Source organism: Lissotriton helveticus, chromosome 1_2 (genome assembly GCF_964261635.1).
Source record: "Lissotriton helveticus chromosome 1_2, aLisHel1.1, whole genome shotgun sequence".
NCBI classification, from domain to species: domain Eukaryota; kingdom Metazoa; phylum Chordata; class Amphibia; order Caudata; family Salamandridae; genus Lissotriton; species Lissotriton helveticus.
The window spans coordinates 270,033,485-270,057,652 of record NC_136058.1 but is presented as its reverse complement, the minus strand read 5'-3'; the positions used below and the strand labels follow the sequence as shown (position 1 = coordinate 270,057,652).

Here is a 24,168-nt window from a genome sequence, read left to right as displayed (position 1 = left end):
GGGCCAGAACCTTTGCTGCCCAGCACAAACTAGCACAGGAATGAAATTGCTCAATTCAAAACAATCCTTCCCCCCCAAAATATCGTGTTTACCATTTGTAATTAAAACACATTGCTAAAACCATTTTAATCACAGTCAGGTCTCCCATCCAAGCCCTGCCTTAAGTGATCCTGCTTCGCACCACCTCCCGACCCCGTTCTCGAGGGCTGCCTGGCCCGACAAGTTCGCCATGTGTGGAGCCGGAAAAGGGGTTTAGTCGCCCCCCCCGGCAACAAAGCAAATGCCCAAATCGAGGTAAAGGCCTTTCCTTCGAACCCCTGCGAAGCACAGAATTAGAAGGGCAGTAGCAGCGGTGGCTCCGACAGCGGTGCTGCACGGGCGGAGACCTTACACTCCTTTTTTGTCTGCCGACTGGCTTACACGTGACTAGCCGCAGCAGGCAAACTTGGTCCGCGCTGTCCGTCACCCTTGTACCCGCCCCGATCAATACCTTCTTCCGACGCCGGGCAACGCACACATGCGGCGCTTCTCCTTGCTTTCTATAATGGACACCCCCTGTTCCTTCTGGCGAGCGGATGACCCACGTGGAGGACGACGATCGCCGCGCGAGGTCCGGACACCACCTGTGTTCAAAACCGCGCCTGCTTGGAAATTGCCTAGAAAACAAAGCGAGAAAAGTTTAAATAAACAAGAAGCCCCGAGTGCGGGGCACCACCGGTGGGGGAGCGTCCAGGCAACAAGGAGTCTTTATTCTCCCGGGGGCCCAGGGGGGGGGGGCGGCACGCCCCCCCCCTCCCAGCCCCTCCTGCAGCCCGCCCCCCCCGACCCGGAAGTCGCTTAACGCCATCCGGGTCAGGGAGGGCGCCAGCCTATCAGTGGTAGGGCGCGCCCCAGAAGACACGCCCCACCACCGAGAGGCATTGTAGGAGGGGAGCGGTCGCCGCACCGCCATGCGGGCGGGGGGGCCAAAAGCCCCCCCTTTGCATTCTTTGCCTCCGTGCTCTGGAATTCGCTTTCTTATTGAATCTAGGCGCTTTTCAGTGCCCATTGTCTTATTCAGTTCATTTCAGACCAATTTGATATACTTTCTAATTTGGCCAAAGCCCATAGATTCTGTGAAAGTAAAAAGCCATGAGATTGCCTCTACGCAGTGTAGCAGGGTCTCTGTTCTTTATCTGCACAGCCTACATTTAGTTTCCTGCTGCAAGCATTTCCGGCCTGGGTTGAGTTCCTTAATCGGAAGTTGCACTATCCCAGCCCACTGGATTTCTTTCAAACATTTGTTGCCCAGCGTTCTCTTAAAATATGGCTGCTCGATGTTTGTTTCTTAAGTGGAAGTCAGGCCTGGTAAGTCTCCCTTTTCATTTTGTCTGGCTATGTCTTCAGCCCTCGAGAGCAGAAATACTTGTTTATTTAGAGCTTTTTTATTGCCAGGTAACTCTCTTCTGCCAGCGAACGATTGGCTATTGCTAAGTTCATGTAGATGATCCATTGGTTCGCTTCCCCTTCAAACAAGCATTAGAAATGCAATCGGGCTCGGATTTATTTGAGTTTGAGCTAATGGCATTGTAAATGCCAATGTATTGTTGCTATGTGTTATGGAGTGTGTTCATGTGGTGTGTACTGCCAGTGATCTCCTTGTGAGTGTGAGAATATTGCACCGTTACTGCCTGTGATGTCCTTCTTGTGAGTGTGAGGAGCTTGCACCTCTGCTGCCTGTGGTCTCCTTGTGAGTGCAAGAAGATTGCACTGCTGCTGCCTGTGATGTCGTTCTTGTGAGTGTGAGAAGCTTGCACCACTGCTGCTTGTGATGTCCTTGTGAGTGGGAGAAGCTTGCACCTCAGCTGCCTGTGGTCTCCTTGTGAGTGTAAGAAGATTGCACTGCTGCTGCCTGTGATGTCGTTCTTGTGAGTGTGAGAAGCTTGCACCACTGCTGCTTGTGATGTCCTTGTGAGTGGGAGAAGCTTGCACCTCAGCTGCCTGTGGTCTCCTTGTGAGTGTAAGAAGCTTGCACAGCTGCTGCCTGTGATGTCCTTCGTGCGAGTGTGAGAAGCTTGCACCGCTGCTGCCTGTGAGTATGAGAAAGATTGCATTGAGCATCTCTGTGCTGTGCCTGTTCTTTGTAAGGGACTCTTGCTCTGTTGCTGCTGCTGCCTTGGCACAGTACCTGCTGTGAGTGTGTAAGGGAAGCTTGCACCACTGCTGCTTGTGATGTCGTTCTTGCGAGTGTGAGAAGCTTGCACCTCTGCTGCCTGTGGCCTCCTTGTGAGTGTAAGAAGCTTGCACTGCTGCTGCCTGTGATGTCGTTCTTGTGAGTATGAGAAGCTTGCACCGCTGCTGCTTGTGATGTCCTTCTTGTGAGTGGGAGAAGCTTGCACCTCAGCTGCCTGTGGTCTCCTTGTGACTGTAAGAAGCTTGCACAGCTGCTGCCTGTGATGTCCTTCTTGTGAGTGTGAGAAACATGCACCGCTGCTGCCTGTGAGTATGAGAAGATTGCATTGTGCATCTCTGTGCTGTTCCTGTTCTTTGTAAGGGACTCTACTCACTACTCTAGTCACTACTCTGCACTCACTACTCTACTCACTACTCTACTCACTACTCTACTCACTACTCTACTCACTAGTCTACTCACTACTCACTACTCTGCACTCACTACTCACTACTCACTACTCTCTACTCACTACTCACTACTCTCCACTCACTACTCTACTCACTACTCACTACTCTACTCACTACTCATTACTCTGCACTCACTACTTTACTCACTACTCTACTCTACTCACCTCACTACTCTACTCACTACTCTACTCACTACTCACTACTAACTACTCAACTCACTACTCTACTCACTACTCTGCACTCACTACTCACTACTCACCTCACTACACTACTCACTACTCTCTTCTCACTACTCACTACTCACTACTCACTACTCTGCACTCACTACTTTACTCACTACTCTACTCTACTCACCTCACTACTCTACTCACTACTCACTACTCTGCACTCACTACTCACCTCACTACTCTATTCACTACTCACTACTCTACTCACTACTCACCTCACTACTCTACTCACTACTCTACTCACTACTCTACTCACTACTCTGCACTCACAACTCACTACTCTAGTCACTACTCTGCACTCACTACTCACTACTCTACTCACTTCTCACTACCCTACTCACTACTCTGCACTCACTACTCACTACTCTACTCACTACTCACTACTCTACTCTCTACTCACTACTCTACTACTCTACTCACTACTCTACTCTCTACTCTACTCCCTACTCTACTCCCTACTCTACTCCCTACTCTACTCACTACTCTACTCACTACTCTACTCACTACTCTACTCACTACTCACTACTCTACACACTACTCTGCACTCACATCTCACAACACTTACGACTTGAAAGCGCTGCAACAAAAGATGTTACAGTTAACCAATGAATTGGTACGCAGTTTACATACATAGGAAGGATGGACATTTACGTTGGCTTTGCTTGTTCTTCCTATCAAAACCGATGTTCGCAGCAAGAGTTTAACTCAGTGAGACATCTTGCTGTACATTATGCGTGTTAGTGCTTACAAACTACTGTATTCAAACTACGTTTTGTAGTGTTCTGCTCTGCAGTGCCCTGTATGACCTCTGAGCCCTCCATTGCCATTTGACCCGCACTAACGTGCACAGGTGCACATCCCCTCCCTGGCCCAGGGCCAGGGTTATTGCCCTGTGTCCTTTATGTGCTGCGTACAAGTGCCTAGATCTGCTTGCGTCCGTTCTGCCGTGCCATGAATAGGCGCTGGAAGGAAGCGTGTCACCTCTACATTCATTGTGTAACAGTTTGTTCTAGCCTAGGCAGCAGTGTAGCTCACTGTATGTCTTGTGCTGTGTCATGCTGCACTGCATTCTGCAGCATTGTCTCCCATCTCATTGTCTCGCCTAGCCGGCTTTTCAAATTTTGGTTATCCATTTGTTGTTGAAAGTGATTCTCCCCGCCAAACCTCACAGGTTATTTGTTCGTCGCTGCATATTTGTTCTAGTGCGGAGAAGGGATGTTCTTGTGCAAGATCCTTGTCGATAACACCTACATCCGGTCTTCGTCCGGCTTTCCAGTTCTGCATCTGCAGTCAATGCTATTGGTCTTTGTCTGTCTTTTAGTTTTCCCAACTCTACTTTAATGATAATCAGCATTTCATCTCGCCACCGTTAGAAACATAGTTGGTCTCGTTCATTATGCAAATATCCAGTTTTCTGTGTTTCATGCAGCCGCAGCCCGGTCAGCTTGGCCTACCCCAGGTGACAGGAGAGGGGGGGAGGGGGAGGGGGAGAATGGAGGGGGGTTGAGGGGGGAGGAGGGGGGGGGGGGAACTGGAGCACTCTCAACCCAATGGGCTTTGCATTATTTCTTTGGTGTTTTTTTAGCTGATCTGAGCCATAGTTTTCATCCGTTTATAGTGCCTGGTGCGTTTCTCAGTGATAAGATTTGTTGTAGTTATTAGTTTTCACAGGTGCTCGGTGTGAGCTGCTATAACGCATATTTACGTGCTCCGACTTAAAGCATTTTTTCCTTGTAATCCCCTCTAGAAATGTCCTGGCCTTTTTGACATAATCCGCGAACTCCTTTTGGCCCGTGTTTTGGCAAGATAAGAGTGTTCCTGCTCGAAATAGTGTGTTATAAGAATACATAATCCTTGTATCCCACCTTCTTAAAGATTGATGGAGTTTTGGCAGCGCAAATCACGAACAGCTTGGATCCGTGTGCTGTTTTGTGTTTACACAGGCGCTCCTCGCATTGTGATGCTTTACAATTTCAGCTTGGCAAACCGGTGCAGACTAGAGCGCCTCGCAGTTCGGTGCTTCTGCTGCCGCTGCCCTGCGCGTGCCCATTACCCAGTGCGGATGGGCTCGGGGGCCATACGGGAGCACAGCGGCGCTGCTGCTGCCACTTGCACGTCCCCATAAACTGCAGAGAGCACCGCAGCACATCTACTGCTCCTGGCACGTGCCCATAAACTACAGACTAAATCAGGCGGGGAGACGGGGGGTGAGCCAGAGAGCGGCAGAGCAGCTCCCCGGGCCGGCAGGAAGGAGCCGCACACGGCGTCTATGCCTGTGTGCACGTGAGGAGGACGCGCGCCAGACAAACACACTGCTAGATGGTGAACGCGCGCACACCATCTGGAATGCATTACACGGCCACCCTGACAGCTCCTAATTATAATTAATGTACTTCTTTGCGCAAGCACGAACGAAATATGCCCAAAATGGCGGAACAAAACTACATTTACCCTATCACTTCAAGCCTATTAAAACGACAACACAACGAAGACGAATCACTGGCCAGATGACAGAAAACGCTAAGGAATGTGTGGAATTTGTCTCGGCCAAAGCCCTAGGAGATACTTCTTTTTTTTCTTCTTTAACTTTAGTTCTCTAACTCCTCCCACTTTCAGTGGGGAGGAGTCCGAGCCCTAAAAATGACTTTGGGGGTTTATTTTAGGGAACCTGTACGCGCCTTGGGAGCTTAAAGACGTTTGTAGCACTGGCACTGTGGTTTTTCCAGGGGGAGTTCCATCTGCTGTGAGAAAGCTTGCCTGGCATATCCTGCTGCTGCTAACAGCTTTGATTTGATTGCTCTCCTGATTGGTATCGTTGTGGGGCTACATAGTTTTTGCTGTAATTTACATAGTGCGTATGTGGTCGCTTGTGTTTTGGCTTTCATCTTGGCCAGATGTGTCTTGCATTTCCCTGTGTTGCATAGCCATGCATAGTTATAGGTTCATGCTATTTTTCTATCGTCTGATTTCCCAGCCTCCACCTGAGCCCGGCTTTTCTGGCGTGTTGCCCAAATACCACCACTTTGGTCTTGTTTGCATTGGCTACTAACTCGTTAGCCTCGTTATATCGATTCAAGGCATCCATACTTTGTAGACCTACTCTGATATGGTCATAAACTACCAGGTCGTCCGCAAGCTGAAGAAGGTGCAATCTTTGGGTACCTATTTTTGGGGTAACTAGTACTGCTCCTTGCAGGACCTTACCTAGATCTGCTGTATAAAGGTTAATAGGCGACGGGGCTAGGACACAGTCCTGTTTCAGGCCCCAGTCCGTGTCATCTTTTTGGGGACAGTGTCTGCTGTCAATTTTATCCACACCCAGGTGTTGGTATAAAGTGAGATGACAGCCTTTAGGAGATTGTCTGGGATATTCCATTTTTTTGTTTTTTCCACAGCTTCTATCTGGAGACCCCAGGCGAACAGTGGCAAGTTGTTAGTGGTGTTCGCCTGCTCAGCCAGGTATGATAGTGCTACTGTGTTGTCAATCAATGAACCACCCTTTCCAAACGCTGTTTAGTAGAATAGTAAGATGTAATTTTCCGTGATCCAATCATTTAACTCATTTAGAAGAGAACTGGTGTATGCTTTTGTTTCTATATCCAACAAGGCTATTAGCCGGTAATTTTTAGGATCCGTTCTGTCACCTTTCTTATATATCGGTTGCAACATAGAGCCTCTCCAGGAGTCTGGTACGTCTGCCCTTGGCCTTCATTCTATGTAAAGATTAGATAATGTATATGACCAGTAAGCCAGGCATTCTTTGAACATACCACCTGGGAGGCCGTTGGGTCCTAGTGCCCCCTCTTTTCTTATCTGTTTAAAGATTTTCTCGACAGCGTGCTGTTCCTGTACCCTCGTATCTTCTGGCATTGGGAGCCTTTGCAGAATTTGCAAGATCTGAACAACCAACCCAATACAGCGCCAAGAGGCAGGGTTCAAAACAGATCTTTGATACATTGGTTAAAGAGGCGCAGCTTTTATTGTAATAAACGTGCACATGTATGTTTGCATTGTGATGTTTTGTTAGTATACGGGTGGTATGAATAATGTATCTGTGTTACTCTGCACAACAAATCATGAACTAGCGACAAATCACATTTTTAATAGTAGCTTCTAGTGTGTGGATTTTTTTTGCTTCAAGAAGCCCTTATGTGTTTTGATATTGTCGATTTTTTTTTTTGCTTGTGTGTTAAAATGGCATGGCCACGAAATGATTGTGGCAAAAAATGTGGTGCATAATTTTGACTCAAACACATAATTTGCTGTTTACATCAGTCTTTCCTGTCATATAATGTAGACTAGAATTCATGTTCCATGTTTCCAATATATGTGGAGTTTTGTTTGTCACTTCTGTTAGCACGTTCAAGTTTTCACTTCCTTAGGAGTATATATTTAATTATTTGAAAAGTTTTATATAGTGCTGTTAGTTTTGATGCCATGGGGCGTTGTCAAAGGTCCATCAGAAGTTCAGAGGAACGTCATTTATGAGTTATATATAGTGCTGGCTAGACCCGTAGGTATCCGAGCACTTTACATTAGGCTATACAGCACTAAATAGTTCCCTCATAGCCTATATCACTTTTACATTTGAACATTGTTCATATCCATTTCATGAAACATCAGAACACAACAGTGACACATATGATCATCTTCTTATTTTTTATTTTATCAAAACTTTCTTCTCTATCTGCAAACTGTTTTTTCTTTTTCTTTTTTTAAATAAATATAACATATTCTTTATATTGGCATATGATACATAGTTCATCTCGTGCATACTGTAATCTCCTACCCGCCCACTCGACCGCTACTGACACAATGGCACCGCACTTCTTTTCGTAATCACATGGCTACATCTACCCGTATTCCCCCTCCCTTTAATGTATACCTCACATGTTATTGTTTTGAAGTTTATTGACGCACTGGTCCCGCTTCCCCTCTTGACCAGGCTCTTTGAAGTTTGTTACTGTGCACACTACAACATGGGGCCTTTGAGAGTAACAATCTCCAAAAATAGAGAGTCTCCCAGGGACCAGAAAGGACTGGGTAACAAGAACTATATCAAAAAAGTTTTCCTTTCTGTGTATTAGTCTTTCAGTTGGTGACCATGTGGCCTACACACTTCGATTGTTATCACTTTTTAGTTATAATTTTTATAATTGCTAATAGTACGCCACACATGAATGTCATTCTTTGTAACTCTCAAAGTTTTATTTTTTATAAAAGGTTTTTATAAAAAGAAAGAGCAACATATTACATCGGTACACTTTATGAATACACATATAATTAAAAAAGTGTGCTCTGTTACACTCTTAGCCACTTTCTAACAAATCCGAATTACGGTATCTATTGCAGAGTCACACCACAGTTAAAAACCTTCGTGTAATCAAATTAAATACATGATACAGACAATTTATACACAATACAAAGTCCCATTGTCGACGCGTTTCGGTGCGTAGAAATACATTTGTGGCACCTTCCTCAGGACAGACGAAATATTAAAACCAATGATTTAAGCTTCTTTCTAAAAAAGAAAAAATAAATATAATCAATACTTTGTACCTATAGAGAGTTTTTTTTAGACTAACTGCGGGCTATTTTTGGTAGAGTTCGCTTTTGGTATAATCAATGCCCTTACTTGTAGTATAGGGTTAACGGTCCTTGTATAAACTTTTCAGGACTTCTTCACTTTTCGTTTAGCGTTCGCATAAGCTCGCTCACACCATATAAATTATCTTTCAATGGCCAGTAAAAAACGCTATGTTCACCATTCAGGTTGGGAAAGATTGAATTGAAAAGAAATCCCCACAAAACAGTCAACACCAGCAACGGCTAAAGAAAACTAAAAGCTGCATCCTGGGCGATTAAAAGAAATCCTCACCCCAATCAGGTATGTATGCCGCATCCTATGTTAGGGATGACTGTAAGAAACAAAGACATTGAACTTACTAAAACATAAGTCCATGTCACTTCAGCACAGGTAAAAGAGACTCTATGAGTGGGTGTGAGCAGGAACAGCCTGGGTGCCGGCTACACAGAAAATAGCTACGGGTATGTACAGGTGTCATTGACTCTATGGAGAATAAGTAATTGTAAACTAAGCTAAGAAAACTCCTTAAAGTAAATGTGCACTGTTTATAGGCGCGGTAAGATTGCAGAAAATAAACGGACCCTACTTTGGAAACAGGCTGCTTTAATAAGACGCGCTCGCTAAAGGGTCATCAAAAAACCTTATGAGTAAGTAACATGTGAGATTGGAACAAATTAGCCAATACACAGTTCTAGTATGGTGTATAATTCCATCCTTTCCCTCCATAGAAGGCCATTGAAAGATAATTTATATGGTGTGAGCGAGCTTATGCGAACACTAAACGAAAAGTGAAGAAGTCCTGAAAAGTTTATACAAGGACCGTTAACCCTATACTACAAGTAAGGGCATTGATTATACCAAAAGCGAACTCTACCAAAAATAGCCCGCAGTTAGTCTAAAAAAAACTCTCTATAGGTACAAAGTATTGATTATATTTATTTTTTCTTTTTTAGAAAGAAGCTTAAATCATTGGTTTTAATATTTCGTCTGTCCTGAGGAAGGTGCCACAAATGTATTTCTACGCACCGAAACGCGTCGACAATGGGACTTTGTATTGTGTATAAATTGTCTGTATCATGTATTTAATTTGATTACACGAAGGTTTTTAACTGTGGTGTGACTCTGCAATAGATACCGTAATTCGGATTTGTTAGAAAGTGGCTAAGAGTGTAACAGAGCACACTTTTTTAATTATATGTGTATTCATAAAGTGTACCGATGTAATATGTTGCTCTTTCTTTTTATAAAAACCTTTTATAAAAAATAAAACTTTGAGAGTTACAAAGAATGACATTCATGTGTGGCGTACTATTAGCAATTATAAAAATTATAACTAAAAAGTGATAACAATCGAAGTGTGTAGGCCACATGGTCACCAACTGAAAGACTAATACACAGAAAGGAAAACGACTTTGAGAGTAACAGCCATAGCCGAGGTGATCCTCACTGAACACCAATATAAACTTCGGCCACTCCTATTAGGATTGATAACCTGTATGGATATTCGCTCACCGACACACTTAAGACGTCGCTTAGCCTCATCCTCTGCTACCGCTGCCCCGCGCACTCTTGGAGGGCAGACCTAGCTGACACATCTCCTCATGACACATATGAGTAGGAACAGGCCGTTATCCATCTGACGAAGTTGATGAGTGCTATCATAGTTCTGTAACTACGGATTTACGTAGAAAAAAAGAAAACCCTACAGGCCCATACTTCCGTATTACTAAATGTTTTGATGATTGTGCAGTGCTGAAATGGAACAACCTACGCCGCCGAACCTCAGGGTTGTCGGCCTAGAGGCTGTGTTCACCTACTAATGCATACAAGGTTACAATCCTACGCGGCTGGCCCTGGCGGGTTGTAAGCTGAATGCTGTGTACCATGCACTTTGAATAATAAAGGTCTTAAAAATAAAAAAAAATGATACATAGTTCATCTCAGTTTCACAACGTTTATAAATTACTCCTTGTTTGATCACTACTTTTTCGATGCATAAAGAAACATGACAAAAAAAATATATTTTCAAAAAGAAACACACAGACCCCTGGTTTGGAATACAATAAATACAATCATACTGCAATCACTCCAATTCATTCACTTTCACACCAACCATATATGGAGATATCGGGCGGCGAAGACAGAGACGCATGGAGTTTTCTACTTCGAAGTAAGCGCAACACGCACTTGCATATCGTCACCACAAACTTTGAAGACTGCAAGTGTGAAGGGGGAGGATGAAGGAAAAGACGGCAGGAGAGACGAAAGGAAGTCTGCCCAAAGACCCAATAGCTAAACAGGTGTCTCCATCGGGCATCAGTCGGATTGCTAGGTCTCAACTGAGGAGGGAAAGTTCACAGAAGAAAGTACAGTGGATAGATAGGGTGGGAACTATGAGCAAGGACGGCTGTGGGTAAAGGTCAATAGCTGGAAAGAGGAGAAGAGTAGAGAGGAGGGGGTAGGGGATATGGTGAAGAGGAGAAGGGAGAAAAGTCCAGTAGAGAGACGCAGGAGAGTTTTCCCAAAGACCGGCTGGGTAGGTGATGGCCAAGAAGGGAAATCCATAGCCCATCTCCCCTTTAGTTCGCGAGGTAGGTCCACCGGGCTAAAGTCGGTGGTTTTGTGTCCCACTTCTTTTGAAGCGGGGTTTGTGTCCGCCCTGTCTCCGTTAGGCCCCGCCCACCTAGACTGAAGGTTTGGCTCTCGCACGCTTGCGCACGGCGTCTCTTCCAGACACACGTGTTTATTTTTGCATTGCGCTTTCAATTAAGGTGAATATACGTTGCTGAAAGTTCTTCTGCCAATTACGGATAGTTTTATCATCCATTTTCATGTCTTGACGTTATCGCTGGTAAGAGGCTGTGAAAGAAATCTGGTTTTAATACTGCTCCTTATTTACCCTGCTGCCCTCTCTCCAGAAAGGATCCCCTTCCCCAACACCCTTTGTCTGCTGTTACTCAGCCACTGCTTCATGCCTTCCCCCTCCATCCAAGGATGCCACGTCCCTTGTTCCATGCTGTACACACTGAGTCACCAGGTCAATATATGTTCCTTTTAGGTCTTGCTTGAGACGACTTTAGTATTCTGATACACCGTATGTAATAGCATTAAAATAATTTAAAAGTAGTATAGAGCGATGGTAAGTGCCGATCTTGATCATCTTCTTTACACTTATTTGATTGGTCAGTAGTTGTGTTAGCCCACCTATCAACTAACTCCTATGATCTAAACTGACAGACACACGGGGCAGCACAGACCCTATGTCCAAGACAGTAGGAAAAGGCATTGCCTGGTGTACCCTCGTGACATACTGCGTTATATAGTGTGACATTTCTGACAAGTACAATAAGAAGGAGTTTTACATAGTGAGTTCTCTGGTCGATGAAATAAGACTGGATTTTATAATGTGAACTCTTAAAAAAACCACACACACAATCAAAAGAATGTTTATATTGTGGGCTGTGCTGCAAATACAATAGGCAGGGGATTTACATTGTAAACTCTGCGGCAGACATCTTAGCAAGGTCCTTTATTTTTCTAACACTGATGGACCTTCTTATACAGCTGTCTAGTTTTTTGAATGTGATCTTCATTGGTTGATGTAACGCAGCAGAGGATTCTGTAAACCTGCTTCTTTAAAAAATATTTCATAAGTCTTCCATACATAAGTGTTTCCGTTAATATCTCAACCGCTATGCAGCCTCCCCAGCTTCCAAAGATTTTATTGTTTTGGTACTTGATGTTCTAGTGGTTTAATTAAGTGTGCTTATTTATCATTTCCAGTTTCTACACAAGTGTATTAAGTTTGAGATTCAGAGCAAAGCAGAATTTAATTTTAACTTGCTGTTTTTCTGTTTTTGATCCTCAAGGAAAACAGCTGCTTCCACTGTCGAGCAGCGTGCACAGTGGAGTTGGCCAACTGACGTGGCAGGCGTCGGCGGACTCTTCAAACCTAGTCCGCATGAGAAACCAGGTCTTGGGACAGTCCGCTCCATCCCTCACCGCAGGACTGGTGAGTTTTAGGACTTTGACATTGAAGTGTGTGTTACAAGGCCATAAAAGTAATTTTTGCTTAGATCAAAAGGGAGAGAGAGGACTAGATAAGCTAGGCCGGATCCCCAGGGTTATATGTATTTATATCAATAAGGGCTAGCTAGTTTAGTAGGATATAAGAGACTCAGTTAGGTACGTCAAAGAGCAACATAAAGTGAGGAAAGACGTTGTTTTCCTCATTAAGCCCTCACCCACCGACCTACTATTTGCTTGTTCCCGGTTGTTCCTTTGTTTTGTTTCTGGTGTTCGAACCCACTGGTTCCTCTACCGGTGCCCATTGGACATGCCCCGGGTTCCGCCTCTTGCCCCGCCCTCGTCTGCCCTGGGATAAAAAAGGGTATTGTTGATTCTGATTTCCCTGGAAGAAGGGCATATTTCCTGGGGGGTAGAGTTGGGGGTAGCCAAAAAATGGGGGTGGTGGGTTGGCAAAATGGGGGGGGGGGGTGGTGGCCCAAAGTTGTAGTTCTGCGGGCCTTGCCAGTGTTGTGGCCATTGTTGTCCTCGCCGGCCTCTGCCTCTGGACTGATTGGATCCTGAGCTGGAGTTACTAGATGTGCTGGAAATAGAGCTATTGTCATGATTGTCTGAGGATTTGTTGGGAGGAGTGTAGTCATCGTCAGAGTACGGGTACGTTTTGGTGTAGCTGAACCTCTTCAGATCTTTTTCAAATTTTTTGATTTTTGTCTGTGATAGGTAGTCTTTGTATTCCGCTATTTCGCGGTTCTGGTCATCAAGTTTTTTCATAAAGCCTGTCAGAGTCGTTTTGAAATGAGTCTCTGTTGCCTGTATCTCTATCATGATGGCGTCTGATAATCGTTTAGCTGTTTTTATGATGAGGATTAACCAGTCTCTGGTGCAGTGCCAGGCGATCTGAGCCCAGTCCTTACGGAATGCTGCATCGTTTAGGAATATTCTCGGGGCATTCGTGACCAAGAGGCCACTTGGGGCTGTGTTGGTGCGTAGATATTGTGCCAGTATAACACCGTGTAGAACAGTCCGGATCCTGTTCCTCTTTTTCTCCGTCAGGGAGTCCCAGTCTGTTGATTGAGCTACAGTTGTGGAGATGTTGAAGTCTGCCATGAGTGAGTGGTCAGATAGTATTTCACTGACATCCTCTGCAGTGAAGGTGAGGCCAAAATTTTCGGCCATGATTGAGGGTAGATAGAACTCTTTAAAAATAAACCTCCTGCATAGCTTTTAAACTACACCTTCTCACCCTTTTTCACCGCACACTCAGCAACATACCAGCTCCGCAGTCTCCTGGCGTTGAAGCACACCCGGGGCACATTCGGTGCCACTGTGGTGGGCCCGATGATGAAGCATGCCACCGACTAGGTCGGTGGGTGAGGGCTTTATGAGGAAAACAACGTCTTTCCTCACTTTATGTTGCTCTTTGACGTACCTAACTGAGTCTCTTATATCCTACTAAACTAGCTAGCCCTTATTGATATAAATACATAAAAGTAATTTACCACAAAGCAGCTGTCTCTCCTCCAAACTCTTGCATTTTTGAGCTGGTTTGTAACTAACATAGTTAGTGGAATGCAGCTACAGCTTCACGAGCAACAATTCTTAAAATTGACAGTGTTTGGTGTCTTACACTGGTTTTAGGTTGAAGATGTTCTTATGGTGTTTCGATAGCTTGCCGTATAGGATTCGCTGTTTCTATGTTAATTCTTGTTTTACTTTACCACGTGTGGGTTGCAACGTCCCTGGTTCATTGCAAGAAGCATTGAGGCTGTGGGTAGATAAGATCCACGTGGGGATGTTGTTTTTTTGTCTGAAGTCTGGGCTCACGTGTTGAACCTTGCCTTTATTTCTGTGAAGTTGCAGCAAACCTCAAGTGCCCTTTCTCCTAATTGTTGGCATGTGTTTCCTGATGTTGATGTGCCTTCCCTCTCTTGGAACAGTGGTGAAGGGCATTGTTAGGGTGCTAGAGTCATTGAGAACTGCCTATGTTGTATGATGGCAAGTAGAGTGGTTTTTTTTCATACACTTACAGTCCAGAATGGGAAGTAGGTGCTGAGACTAAGGATGAAGGGCTGCAGAAAGGAAATGGTAAGAGCATAGCAGTTAAAGATCCTTTGTTGTGTCCACAAAGCTTTATATGCCACCTTCCAGAATGTCTTATTAAGCAGTATTTTTCTGATCAGACATCAAAGGGTTTACAGCCAGCACTCTTCAGTCAGTTCTCTTTAGAGTTGGCCAGATACTAGAATTTCGGCAGATTATCTCTTCACCTCAGGGCTTCCGTTTGTCACGGAACACCCCAATTCTTCAGACTTGGATATAGTTTCTCATATTTAGGAAGCCCTTGAAATCTCAGCTCTACATCCAGATTTGTGGCTACATTTCTTCTGCAATTTCCCCCAATCTAAACTTGCTGTTGCACGGTCTGTGAGAGCCACCACTGCATATCCATATATGCAGTTACTACCCCATTATGATGAGTGGTACCGGCAAGTTCTCCTGAAGGGGACCGCTGCAAAAGATACTGAGACTGGTAAGAGGGACACTGGGATAATGTGTACTTCTCTGGGATAACTCTTACTGATAGCCAGCGGGGTGGATGCTGTCAGTCACCTAATCCTCCTAGGGTCGATCTCTCTCCACGGCAGGACACCCATCACAGAAGCTTTCATATCAATGCTTCCACAATCTTTGTGCTCACACCTTCCTGCTGAACTATTCATTGATCATCCTTCAATCGCCAGGACTGTATCTTTTTAAGTATCCTCTCTCCTGTAAGTAACCTTATCTAAAGTCCTCTTAACCTGCAGTAAGTTGGTATACAGTGCTTAAAAAAACCCAACATAAATGCAAAGAAGTAGAAAGAAAGCAACCAGAATATTGACGGCGGCCCTATGGGAGCCGCAGAGGGACAGGAAGAGTCTGGAAATAGAGCAAGGAATGAAGCAACTACCCTTCTTGGTGTGGGTGGGGAGCTGTAGGTAGGTGGGAGGGCGTAGGCGCGCCACGGATGCTGAAGACTGAAGGGTCCCAGAAAAGTTAGCAAGCTGCCTCCCCAACCGCGTCTTTTAAGTTGGTGGTTTATCTGTTCAATTGTCTGCGCATATCTTTAGCCTCTTACAAAAAGGTATTGTGAAAACACCCGACAGAGCCTTCATAAAATAGCATACAAATAATCATTTTCTCTACTTGTTTCAAATGTTTTTTTCTCAGTAATCTGTGCTAGCTAGAGATTGCTTCCTGGTCCTTACACTATCTTAATATTTTCATTTTGCTGAGCACTACACACAGGCAGTGTATTGACTACGAGTATTTTTGAACACTCGTACATTTCCTAACTCTAGGAGCGTTCCCCTAAAACTGAGAAAATAGTATATATTGTTGGGCAGGGCAGACCTTCTGGTGCCTGTGGGCAAACTTACACAGGTTTGGTTCCAGAGGGTAACATTTTACAGGTTATTTTTATTTCACAATGTCCCCGCCTACTCCAGTGTTTTCCACAATATAACATTAAACACTAAGCATTTTTTCCAGATTCTCAAGCCCTTACTTTAAATGCCTCTCTTTAAATGTAGGATTGGTATCGCAGTGGTTTTCCCGCCCCTGAATACTTTGGACCAGAAGCTTTGCTGTGTCTTTTTCTAATTCCAGGCTGCATAGCTCATGCAGCCTCTGCTTCCAAGATGCCGAGGAAGTGACTGGTGGCAAGTTGAGCACCTCGTTAAACGCAAGGCATCCTGGGATCTTGGACCCAACAGCATGTCAGCAGCTGGTTCAGTGAGCCTGTGGTCATCTCAGGATGCTGAACAAATTACTGCGGGAGAGAAAGAGAATGGTGCCAGCGGGGGAGTTCTGTGCACTGGCTTTGCTAGAAATCCCATTCGGCTGGAGGAGAAATGTATCTGGTTTTAATATCTTAGCAAAAAAAATAGCTCATTAAGAATAACAATCATCAAGCAGGGAATCAAATTTCGGACAGAAAGTGGAGAGAGAACTCACTCTCTTATGGCTTTGGAGTTACAATGTTGAATTACTATTTACCATTCTGGTTTCTAAAATGACAACAGCGACCTCCATTCCATCCCAGGGGTGTAGCGAAGAGGGCGTAGTTGCATCGGGCCCAGTCATGTGAGAGGGGTCCACTGTTTCTTCCAGGACGAGAGTAAGTTCAGAACCCCTGGTATTCTCTTGAGTGGATGATGGCAGCACCCTACTACACGCAGCCCCTTTTTGGTCAAATCTCTTTTATTGAAAGTTCAAATAGAAACAATGCAACAACCAGCATAGATAAAAGAAGAGGGAGGTAAAGGACTAGAAAAGAAGGAAGGAAGAAGAGAGATGGGAAAGGCAAATGGAAAAGTGAATCAACCATGTTAGGGAATGTAGTCGTGAGAATGCAGAAATATCAACATGCTAGGACAGAGACACAAAAGCGACTGCATATCACAAATCTACAACTGATGAACTGATGGAGGCAAAACATTCCAGATCAAAGGCAATAAACATATAAGGAAAAGTGAAATGCTGCAAAGAAAATAAAGGCAGAAAAAACTAAAAATGCAAGAAGGAAAAGGGAAATCCTTGTGACAGGGGGAGCCAACGGATTGCAGGGGGACCTATGGGAAATGAAGGCCGTACAGATGTCCAATGTCATATATGGAATGGTTTAAGTGCTATCTCTATTCAACCCCCAAAGTCCGTCCGCGCTAGATGGGAATATTTTCTCCTCAAAGAGGTGCAGAACCCCGAGTTTCGGAGGCTAATGGTTGGCGTGTTCAATCATGCAAAAGAAATCTATCAATGGTTGCCAATTGTTTGTGAATTTAGTTTTGTGTGACTGAAGCAGTGCAGTGAGAAGTTCCATCGCCATGTTTGCCACAGGCGAGTGAACCACACAGTCACTGGGGACGTCTCAGCCTTCTTCCAATACACCGCTATTGTCTGTTTAGCTGCGCAGAGCATGTGTAAAACTAAGCTCCGGTCTGCGTGTGTCATGGTGAGAAGATTTAAAGGTCTGAGTCCCAAAGTAAGTACAGTTGGAGCATCAGGTATAGTGTAACCAATCACCCGTTTAATGTGACTGAGTGTCTTCTTCCAATAAGTAGCTAGTAGCGGGCATTGCCACCAGATGTGAATAATATCCCCTACAGCACTCATGCAGCCCCAACAAACAGGAGGGGAGTTAGGGAAATCTTATGCCCCATTTTAAGGACATCCTGCATGCTACAGTGCATCTAATCCAGGACCTGAAGAAATCAGACCACATCACCCTCATCCTTATGGAATTCTTCTGGCAGCCATTGTCGACCTGCACTATCTTCAAGCCAGATGCTTCGTAAACAAAGCCATCACAGCCAGAATCGCTGCATATCTGGCTGACCTGCTCACCATCTCTGGTGGCTCTCTACTCACCTCCAGCCGGGACAACATCAGGTTATAGATGAAGAAATGAAAACAAGTTAAAACAAGCTAACAGGCATTCTCCATCTATGCATACACGTTTTGGAAAAAATCCATGTAGCCTCCGGACCCTCCACCTTACCCCCAGCCCTTTTCCAATATTGCGAAAAGCTGAAAATGCACCTCTTTAAAAAAACCAAAAAACACTACATCACGATGTAGTAACAGTCTTTCTGCACCAGAGCTCAACTACCTCTCCAAGCACTTGCTCACTGTTTCTTTGCCTTTTGCTCTGCACTAAAGTCTGTGCTCTTTTGTACTACGTACACAACACATTTGGTGCCTTTTTGTACTTTACAAATAATACATACATACACTACAATTTGGCTGACTTTTGCTTCTCCTCTGAGGAACAAGAGGCTCATAACCTTTGCCTGCATTAGGGCTACTAGCACCAGGGCTTATTTTATTTTGGTGGAAAAAGATGCTTAAAGTGGCTGCTCATTTTGGGGTCGGGAGTTCTCTTTCATTATCAAACTTTGACCCAGAGCAAGAAAAAGACCAGCAGAAAAGAAAGATGTAAAAAAAAATGACAAAGGGAGAAGTAATCAACCAAGAAAAAAACTACAAGATTGGGATAAAGCAATAGGACATGTTGGGTGATGCAAGAAAAAGGCATGGGGTCAGGATTAGGTACCCTTTGTACTCTGCAACTCTGGCGACACTAGTGGGGGACTCCTCAAAGAACTGTCGCCCACGCATGTTTTATTTGTTTATGTATTTATTTTGCAAACTAAACTCTGTAGGAACCCTTGGTAGGCAACCGCTTCTCTGTCTTCTTAACGCAAAAGACATGGTCGACCATGTCTTAGCGCTGTTTTTGATTTCACCTTTGACTAGGCTAGAGGAGTGATCTTGCAAGTTCTAACAAAATTATCCAAAATCCAATCCCCTAACTCTCTGATAGGTTTTCCTGTTCGATTTTTATGATAATCAACAATATGGGCACCCTTCCTTTCAAGGCTAAGTCTTTGAACTAGCCTTTCACCAGTCGTTACTGCAATAAGGTCTCTTTATCTAAACTCAGTACTGATAATAAACATTAAATAGAAACAACGTTCTTACTTGGTTGTCTTCTCAAGTTTCTGTGTTGCTTCTTTTCTTTCTTGTTCTCCGTTGCATGATCTAGAGGGGTAATACAGATTCAGGTTCGTGTTTCAATCCTGAGGTTTTGGGGTTGTGCCTGCCACACCTGCAGTTACGTTGTTGAAATGATTTCAAAGGATGTCGTTTTAGCGATCAGTTGATCCTGTATTTTTTAAGGAGTTGGAAAACAATCTTTAGAGTCTGAAGCTAGGCTTGGAAATTATTAGTCAAGAAAACATATGGACTGGCGTTAGCAGGAGACCATTGAAAGTGAAGTCTTAGCCAAATGTTGAAAATGGTTGATGTGTACCGAGGAGCAATTGACCGATTTGTTTTAAGGAACTGGAAAAATGAATCACAAGAGGAAGTAGACAAATGGTCAAAATAAATGGGCTATCTTAACAAACTAGGAAGAACGACATTAATAAACAATGTAATATAGCATGATGAAATATGACCCACTGCCCTAGAAATGTGTTGATAATGCATGTTGGGGCAGTCTACAATGCCTTGAATGTCCATTCATAATGTGTCTGTATGTGTGGGTAAGAGACACGTGACCTGGGACCTATCAACGTCTTGATAATTTGGTATGTGGATCTCTGAAAAGTGTTTTGGCAAGGATCCTTGTTTACCTTCACTGAAGAGTTGACTGAGTCCTTTTAAAACTAAAGACACATAATAAAGCCATGAAGGTTCCAAAATCAATTCCCTGCTGTACAGACCTTTGAACAGGGTGACAAGCAAAGGTCTGCTGTAGCAGCACTTTTTAGGTCAAACCTGGGCAGCGTGTGTGCTGCTCTGCGAGCCATGCTGTGTTGGAGTAGGTACTTGAACCACCGCCCACTCTCCGCCCATATTTGTCATTGGCTTGTGTCATTGTCCTTCGTAAATGCTGGCTTCTAATTCATTAATAGACTTGTTGTTTCCTCCTTCGTACCACCTTGTCTTCATTTATAACCTCCCATGAGGACAGGCCCTTTTACTTCGCTTGTTACAAAGTGCGTCTTCTTTGGTCTGTAAGCACTATTTTCTTTGAGTTTCTCTTACTGCAGGAGGGTCTCTAGCAGGCCCGGTTCCAGGAATTTTTATTTGGGTGGGCCAAGGTTGCATTTGGGTGGGCCACTGCGGGCTCAATTTTTCGCATATATGTCTAGGCAGGCCTGCTTCAGGGCCCTCCTTTATGTCTTCTTAGTCTTACAAGGCTCAGTAAAATGCACTATTTCCCAACTCTCTTTCTAAATGTGATCACTCTCAAAAAGTGTTGTTTCCATGTAATGTCCCTTAGATGGGAAGAGGAGGTTTCTGAGGTGGGAGTATTAGGCAAGTGACACTTCTCGGGCTCCCTCCGTGCGAGCCTTCAGGGAGAATCCCTCTTCATTACTATCTCCACCTGACCACGGACTCTGCAACACACTCCCTTAACCCCTTCGACGCTCATGACGATCTCAGCTCGTCATGAGGTACACCACTCGTACACTCATGACGAGCTGAGCTCGTCATGAACCGCGGGTTTTTACAATCTTCAGCGCACCGCGGTAAATCTGATCGCGCTGATGGTGTTAAAGGCTTGATTATCCCCTACTCCTCTCCAGTGCACCTTATCTCACAGCTGACCTTGGGCCCCAGCCCCATATCAGGCACCATCATGCTCCACTTTCATTTTTCTCGGTAAAAACATTAGGAAAATCACCTTCAAACTTAAAACATTGAATATAGCAGTAAATATAATTAGAACGCACTTTAAAGTATTTTCCACCATAGCCCTAATGACTCGACTGCTAATTAAATAAACAAAAACAGAAAGGCCGGCTTCAGTACTGATGCGAAAGTCTTTTTTGGTGCTGCACCAATAACCTCTTTCTCCGTAAATACCTTTACTCCCACCTTCCAACAGTGCCCCTCATCTCCCAATGGCCCCCTCTATTGACCTCCTCGGATTCCCTCAAAGCCACACGCCACAAGTGCCCCTCATCTCCCCATAGCCCCTCCCCCTATTGACCTCCTCCTCGGATTCCCTCAATGCCACCCTCCACCAGTGCCCCTCATCTTTCCCTAACTCCCCCCTCCACCCCATGACCTCTTCCTCGGATTCCCTCCCTGCCACCCTCCACCAGTGCCCCTCATCGCTCCATAGACCCTTCCACTACCTCCTACTTGGATTCCCTCACTGCCACCCTTCAACAGTGCCCCTTATCTTTACGAAGCCCCTCTCTCATATGCATTTCATTTGTTGCATAGCGCTACTCATATCAGTGTAGTGTGTGTCAGTACTTTACACAACTCACACATTATACAGAGACAATGAATCATACAAGTATGTTAATCAGTCTATATGGAATGTCACATAAGCCAATGAGGATTACAAGGTGTATGAATCACGTCATCCATACTGGTGTGTGGGATATTTTAAGAGGGTTTGGTCTGGGGAAACACAACCTTAGAATTTAAAGAGTATTCCATGGGGGTCAGCTTTACTGATAAAATGTATATCTGCCCAAACATACTCATTTTAGCAACATTAAAATAATGAAAGACTGGGGAAGTTCTAACTATATCACAAAACCAAAAAAGTGAAGATCTAACTATACCATTCATGTTTGTATGCAGCTCTTTGATGACAGTTCATTGGTTACTGTCCTATGTTAGGATTGTAACTTCTGAACTGCAAGTAACACAAGGATCTCTGTGACAAAGGTAGTAACCCACTGAGCTATCCAGGGCTTTAAGTGGGCTGGGTCTCACTGGGTCTGAGCACCGGCTGTTTTTTTAAGGGGGCCGCGAAACGGGTCTCTATCGGGCTCTGTTTTGTGTGCTGGTCACAGGTAGTCTGTTTTTTTCCGAACTGCAGTGACAGCAGTCCGGAAAAAAGTGCTACGGCACAAAACAGAGCCCGATAGAGACCCGTTTCGAGACAGCAGGCACATTGGTGTACCCTGCTCACACTACTCACAAGTGGAAAGTTACGGCATGACGTCCTGCCAGGTGAGCGTTGTAGGGGGAAGGGAAATCCTTTAAAGAGTCATTCTCTCTCTGTATTTCCCTTCTCTTTTTGAAACTCAGGAGCAGCAACATTGTTGTGATGTCACCAGTGCTTTAAGTGGAAGCTTTTGCAATATTATATACAAGCCATAGTTGCTGTTATTTATCTTATGCAACTAAAAACCATTGACAAAGCCAATAGTCCTGACTTGTAGTTAGGATGTTACTTGTTGTATGAAATACCTGGATGCAATGACAGAAACAGCAAAATACGTCGGGCCGCACACTGCTCAACACAGATTTTTAATGTACTGTTTTTAAGCCACGTCCTTAATTACATTGGCCTCGCCCCTTCGAGAGACCCCCAGTTTTTTCATCCCACTCAAAGCCCTGGAGCTATCCACATAAAATACAGTTCATCTGCATTTAAAAACTACTAACAGACAGATAATTGCTCTCCAGCAGGATTATTAATCACCAGCGTTATCTGGGCATTTTGTATTCTTATTGTTGTCCTGCATCGGCCATGATAATGATAAAAACTGTTTAAATGAAGCACACACGAAGTATGTGTCGTGCTCAGCCTGTGCAGATTTTAAAAAGAAAAAAATATAGTAACACATTCTCTCACCTACTCCATTAGTCAATCTTTGTGTCACAGCCTTATGTGATAAGCCACTGCAGCGGTCAGGGAAGGTGAATCTGAATAAACAAACTTATTTTCTCCTGCAGCTGCATAGAAAAATAAATATCAACGTAGCAGGACAGTAGGCAAAGGTTACCAAAGGTTACCCTTGTCAAAGAAAGGATTTGTAGCCTTTTCCCATGCACAGATGAAGGGGTGGAAAAATAAACAAAGCCTCGTTAACATGTACATGGTCTTGTAAAGACCTGTGAAGTACTCGGGTGCGGCTGCGATAATCTTTAAAACTGTCTGTGTGTGCGCCCCTCGGCCCTGGCTGACACACACGACGGGGGAGGGTTGAAGCACTTTGATGCCAAAGGCGTTGCGTACCTGCCTTCAAGCCCTCACTGCGAGGGCCAAGAGGGGCCGGAACCGCAGGTACAGGTGTAATAGGTACCGGAACTACCGGCTCAGGGGCGGGGGCAGTGTACCTGGGCTTCTTGGCCTTAGACCTCTTAGGCGGGGTAACAAAATCCCCCCTTGGCAAGGGGGCCGACCTCTGGCGAACAGGCCTACCAGATGGGCCATGGGCATCAGCAAACCTCTCATTGATGCGGGCCTCTAATTCGTCGACTTTCCCCAATCGTCTGTTAATGTTGCTCATTTCACGCATCATGGCCTGCATCATAACCTCCATCCTGGACCCTCCTTTACCACCCCTTGGCCCTGGCATGTTCTAAACCACAAACCACTGCCTACACTTAGTGTTACAATTGAGCGTACGTGTGCTTTGTACCTTCACCAGATGGAGCATGTCCAGGGGGCTGTAAGCACCATGCAACGGCAACCGTAACACCACCGGCTTATTCGGCTATGTCAGGGGTGAGTAAACCTAGTGTAGACCCACCCGGCGGCTACCAGGAGCGATGAAATGCTAGCCCCCCCGCTCTCCTCTTATCGACCAATCCTGCGTACTCCCTGGCGGTATTGTGTCCGCAACCGCGTCCTACGTCCACCTCCTTGAGCTGATCAGTCGAAATGCAGCAATGTTCTCTTTAATCGCCTGTAATAGAAAATGTATCAATGCCTGGGAGTATGAGGCAGGAGCAGTTGTTAAAACAATTATCTAAAGAGGGTTGCAGTACTTGGCAGCTTGAACCCCTTTTGTCCACCACCCTCAAGACTGTCTTTGCCTGTATATCCTAACAATTGAAAGAACCCCTGCTTTCTATTTAACAAGGCACCAAAATTGAACAATCACTCCGGGTGAAAGAACCCCTGCTTTCAATTTTAAAACGACACCAAAATTGGTTAATCACAAAGAAAAGAAGCATCAACATGAATCAGCCCCAAAATTTTTAAAAGTTTCTCAAATTCAGCAATTAAAGACAACCTTTCCCCTGGTCTCCCATCCAGGTCCTGCCCTGGTCGACCCTGCTTCGCAACCTACTTCAGTTCCCTTGAACAGCCGGCTAATTTCGTAGCGCGCTTTCTCAGTGGCACACTCACGCGGAGCTCCAGCAGCTGTAACCTCGGATACGGGCACCAATTGCACTGTT

General features: G+C 44.8%; 1 protein-coding gene across 2 annotated transcripts in view; it reads left to right on the top strand.

Annotated features, from left to right (window-relative positions):
• The window catches only part of MAST2 (microtubule associated serine/threonine kinase 2), a 1,587,681-nt gene that overhangs the window by 404,887 nt on the left and 1,158,626 nt on the right, over positions 1-24,168 (top strand). For both annotated transcript variants that reach the window (XM_078671709.1, XM_078671708.1), the window contains exon 3: positions 12,303-12,445. In XM_078671709.1, coding sequence (XP_078527835.1) covers positions 12,303-12,445 — 143 coding nt within the window. The remainder of the gene's footprint in view (positions 1-12,302; positions 12,446-24,168) is intronic.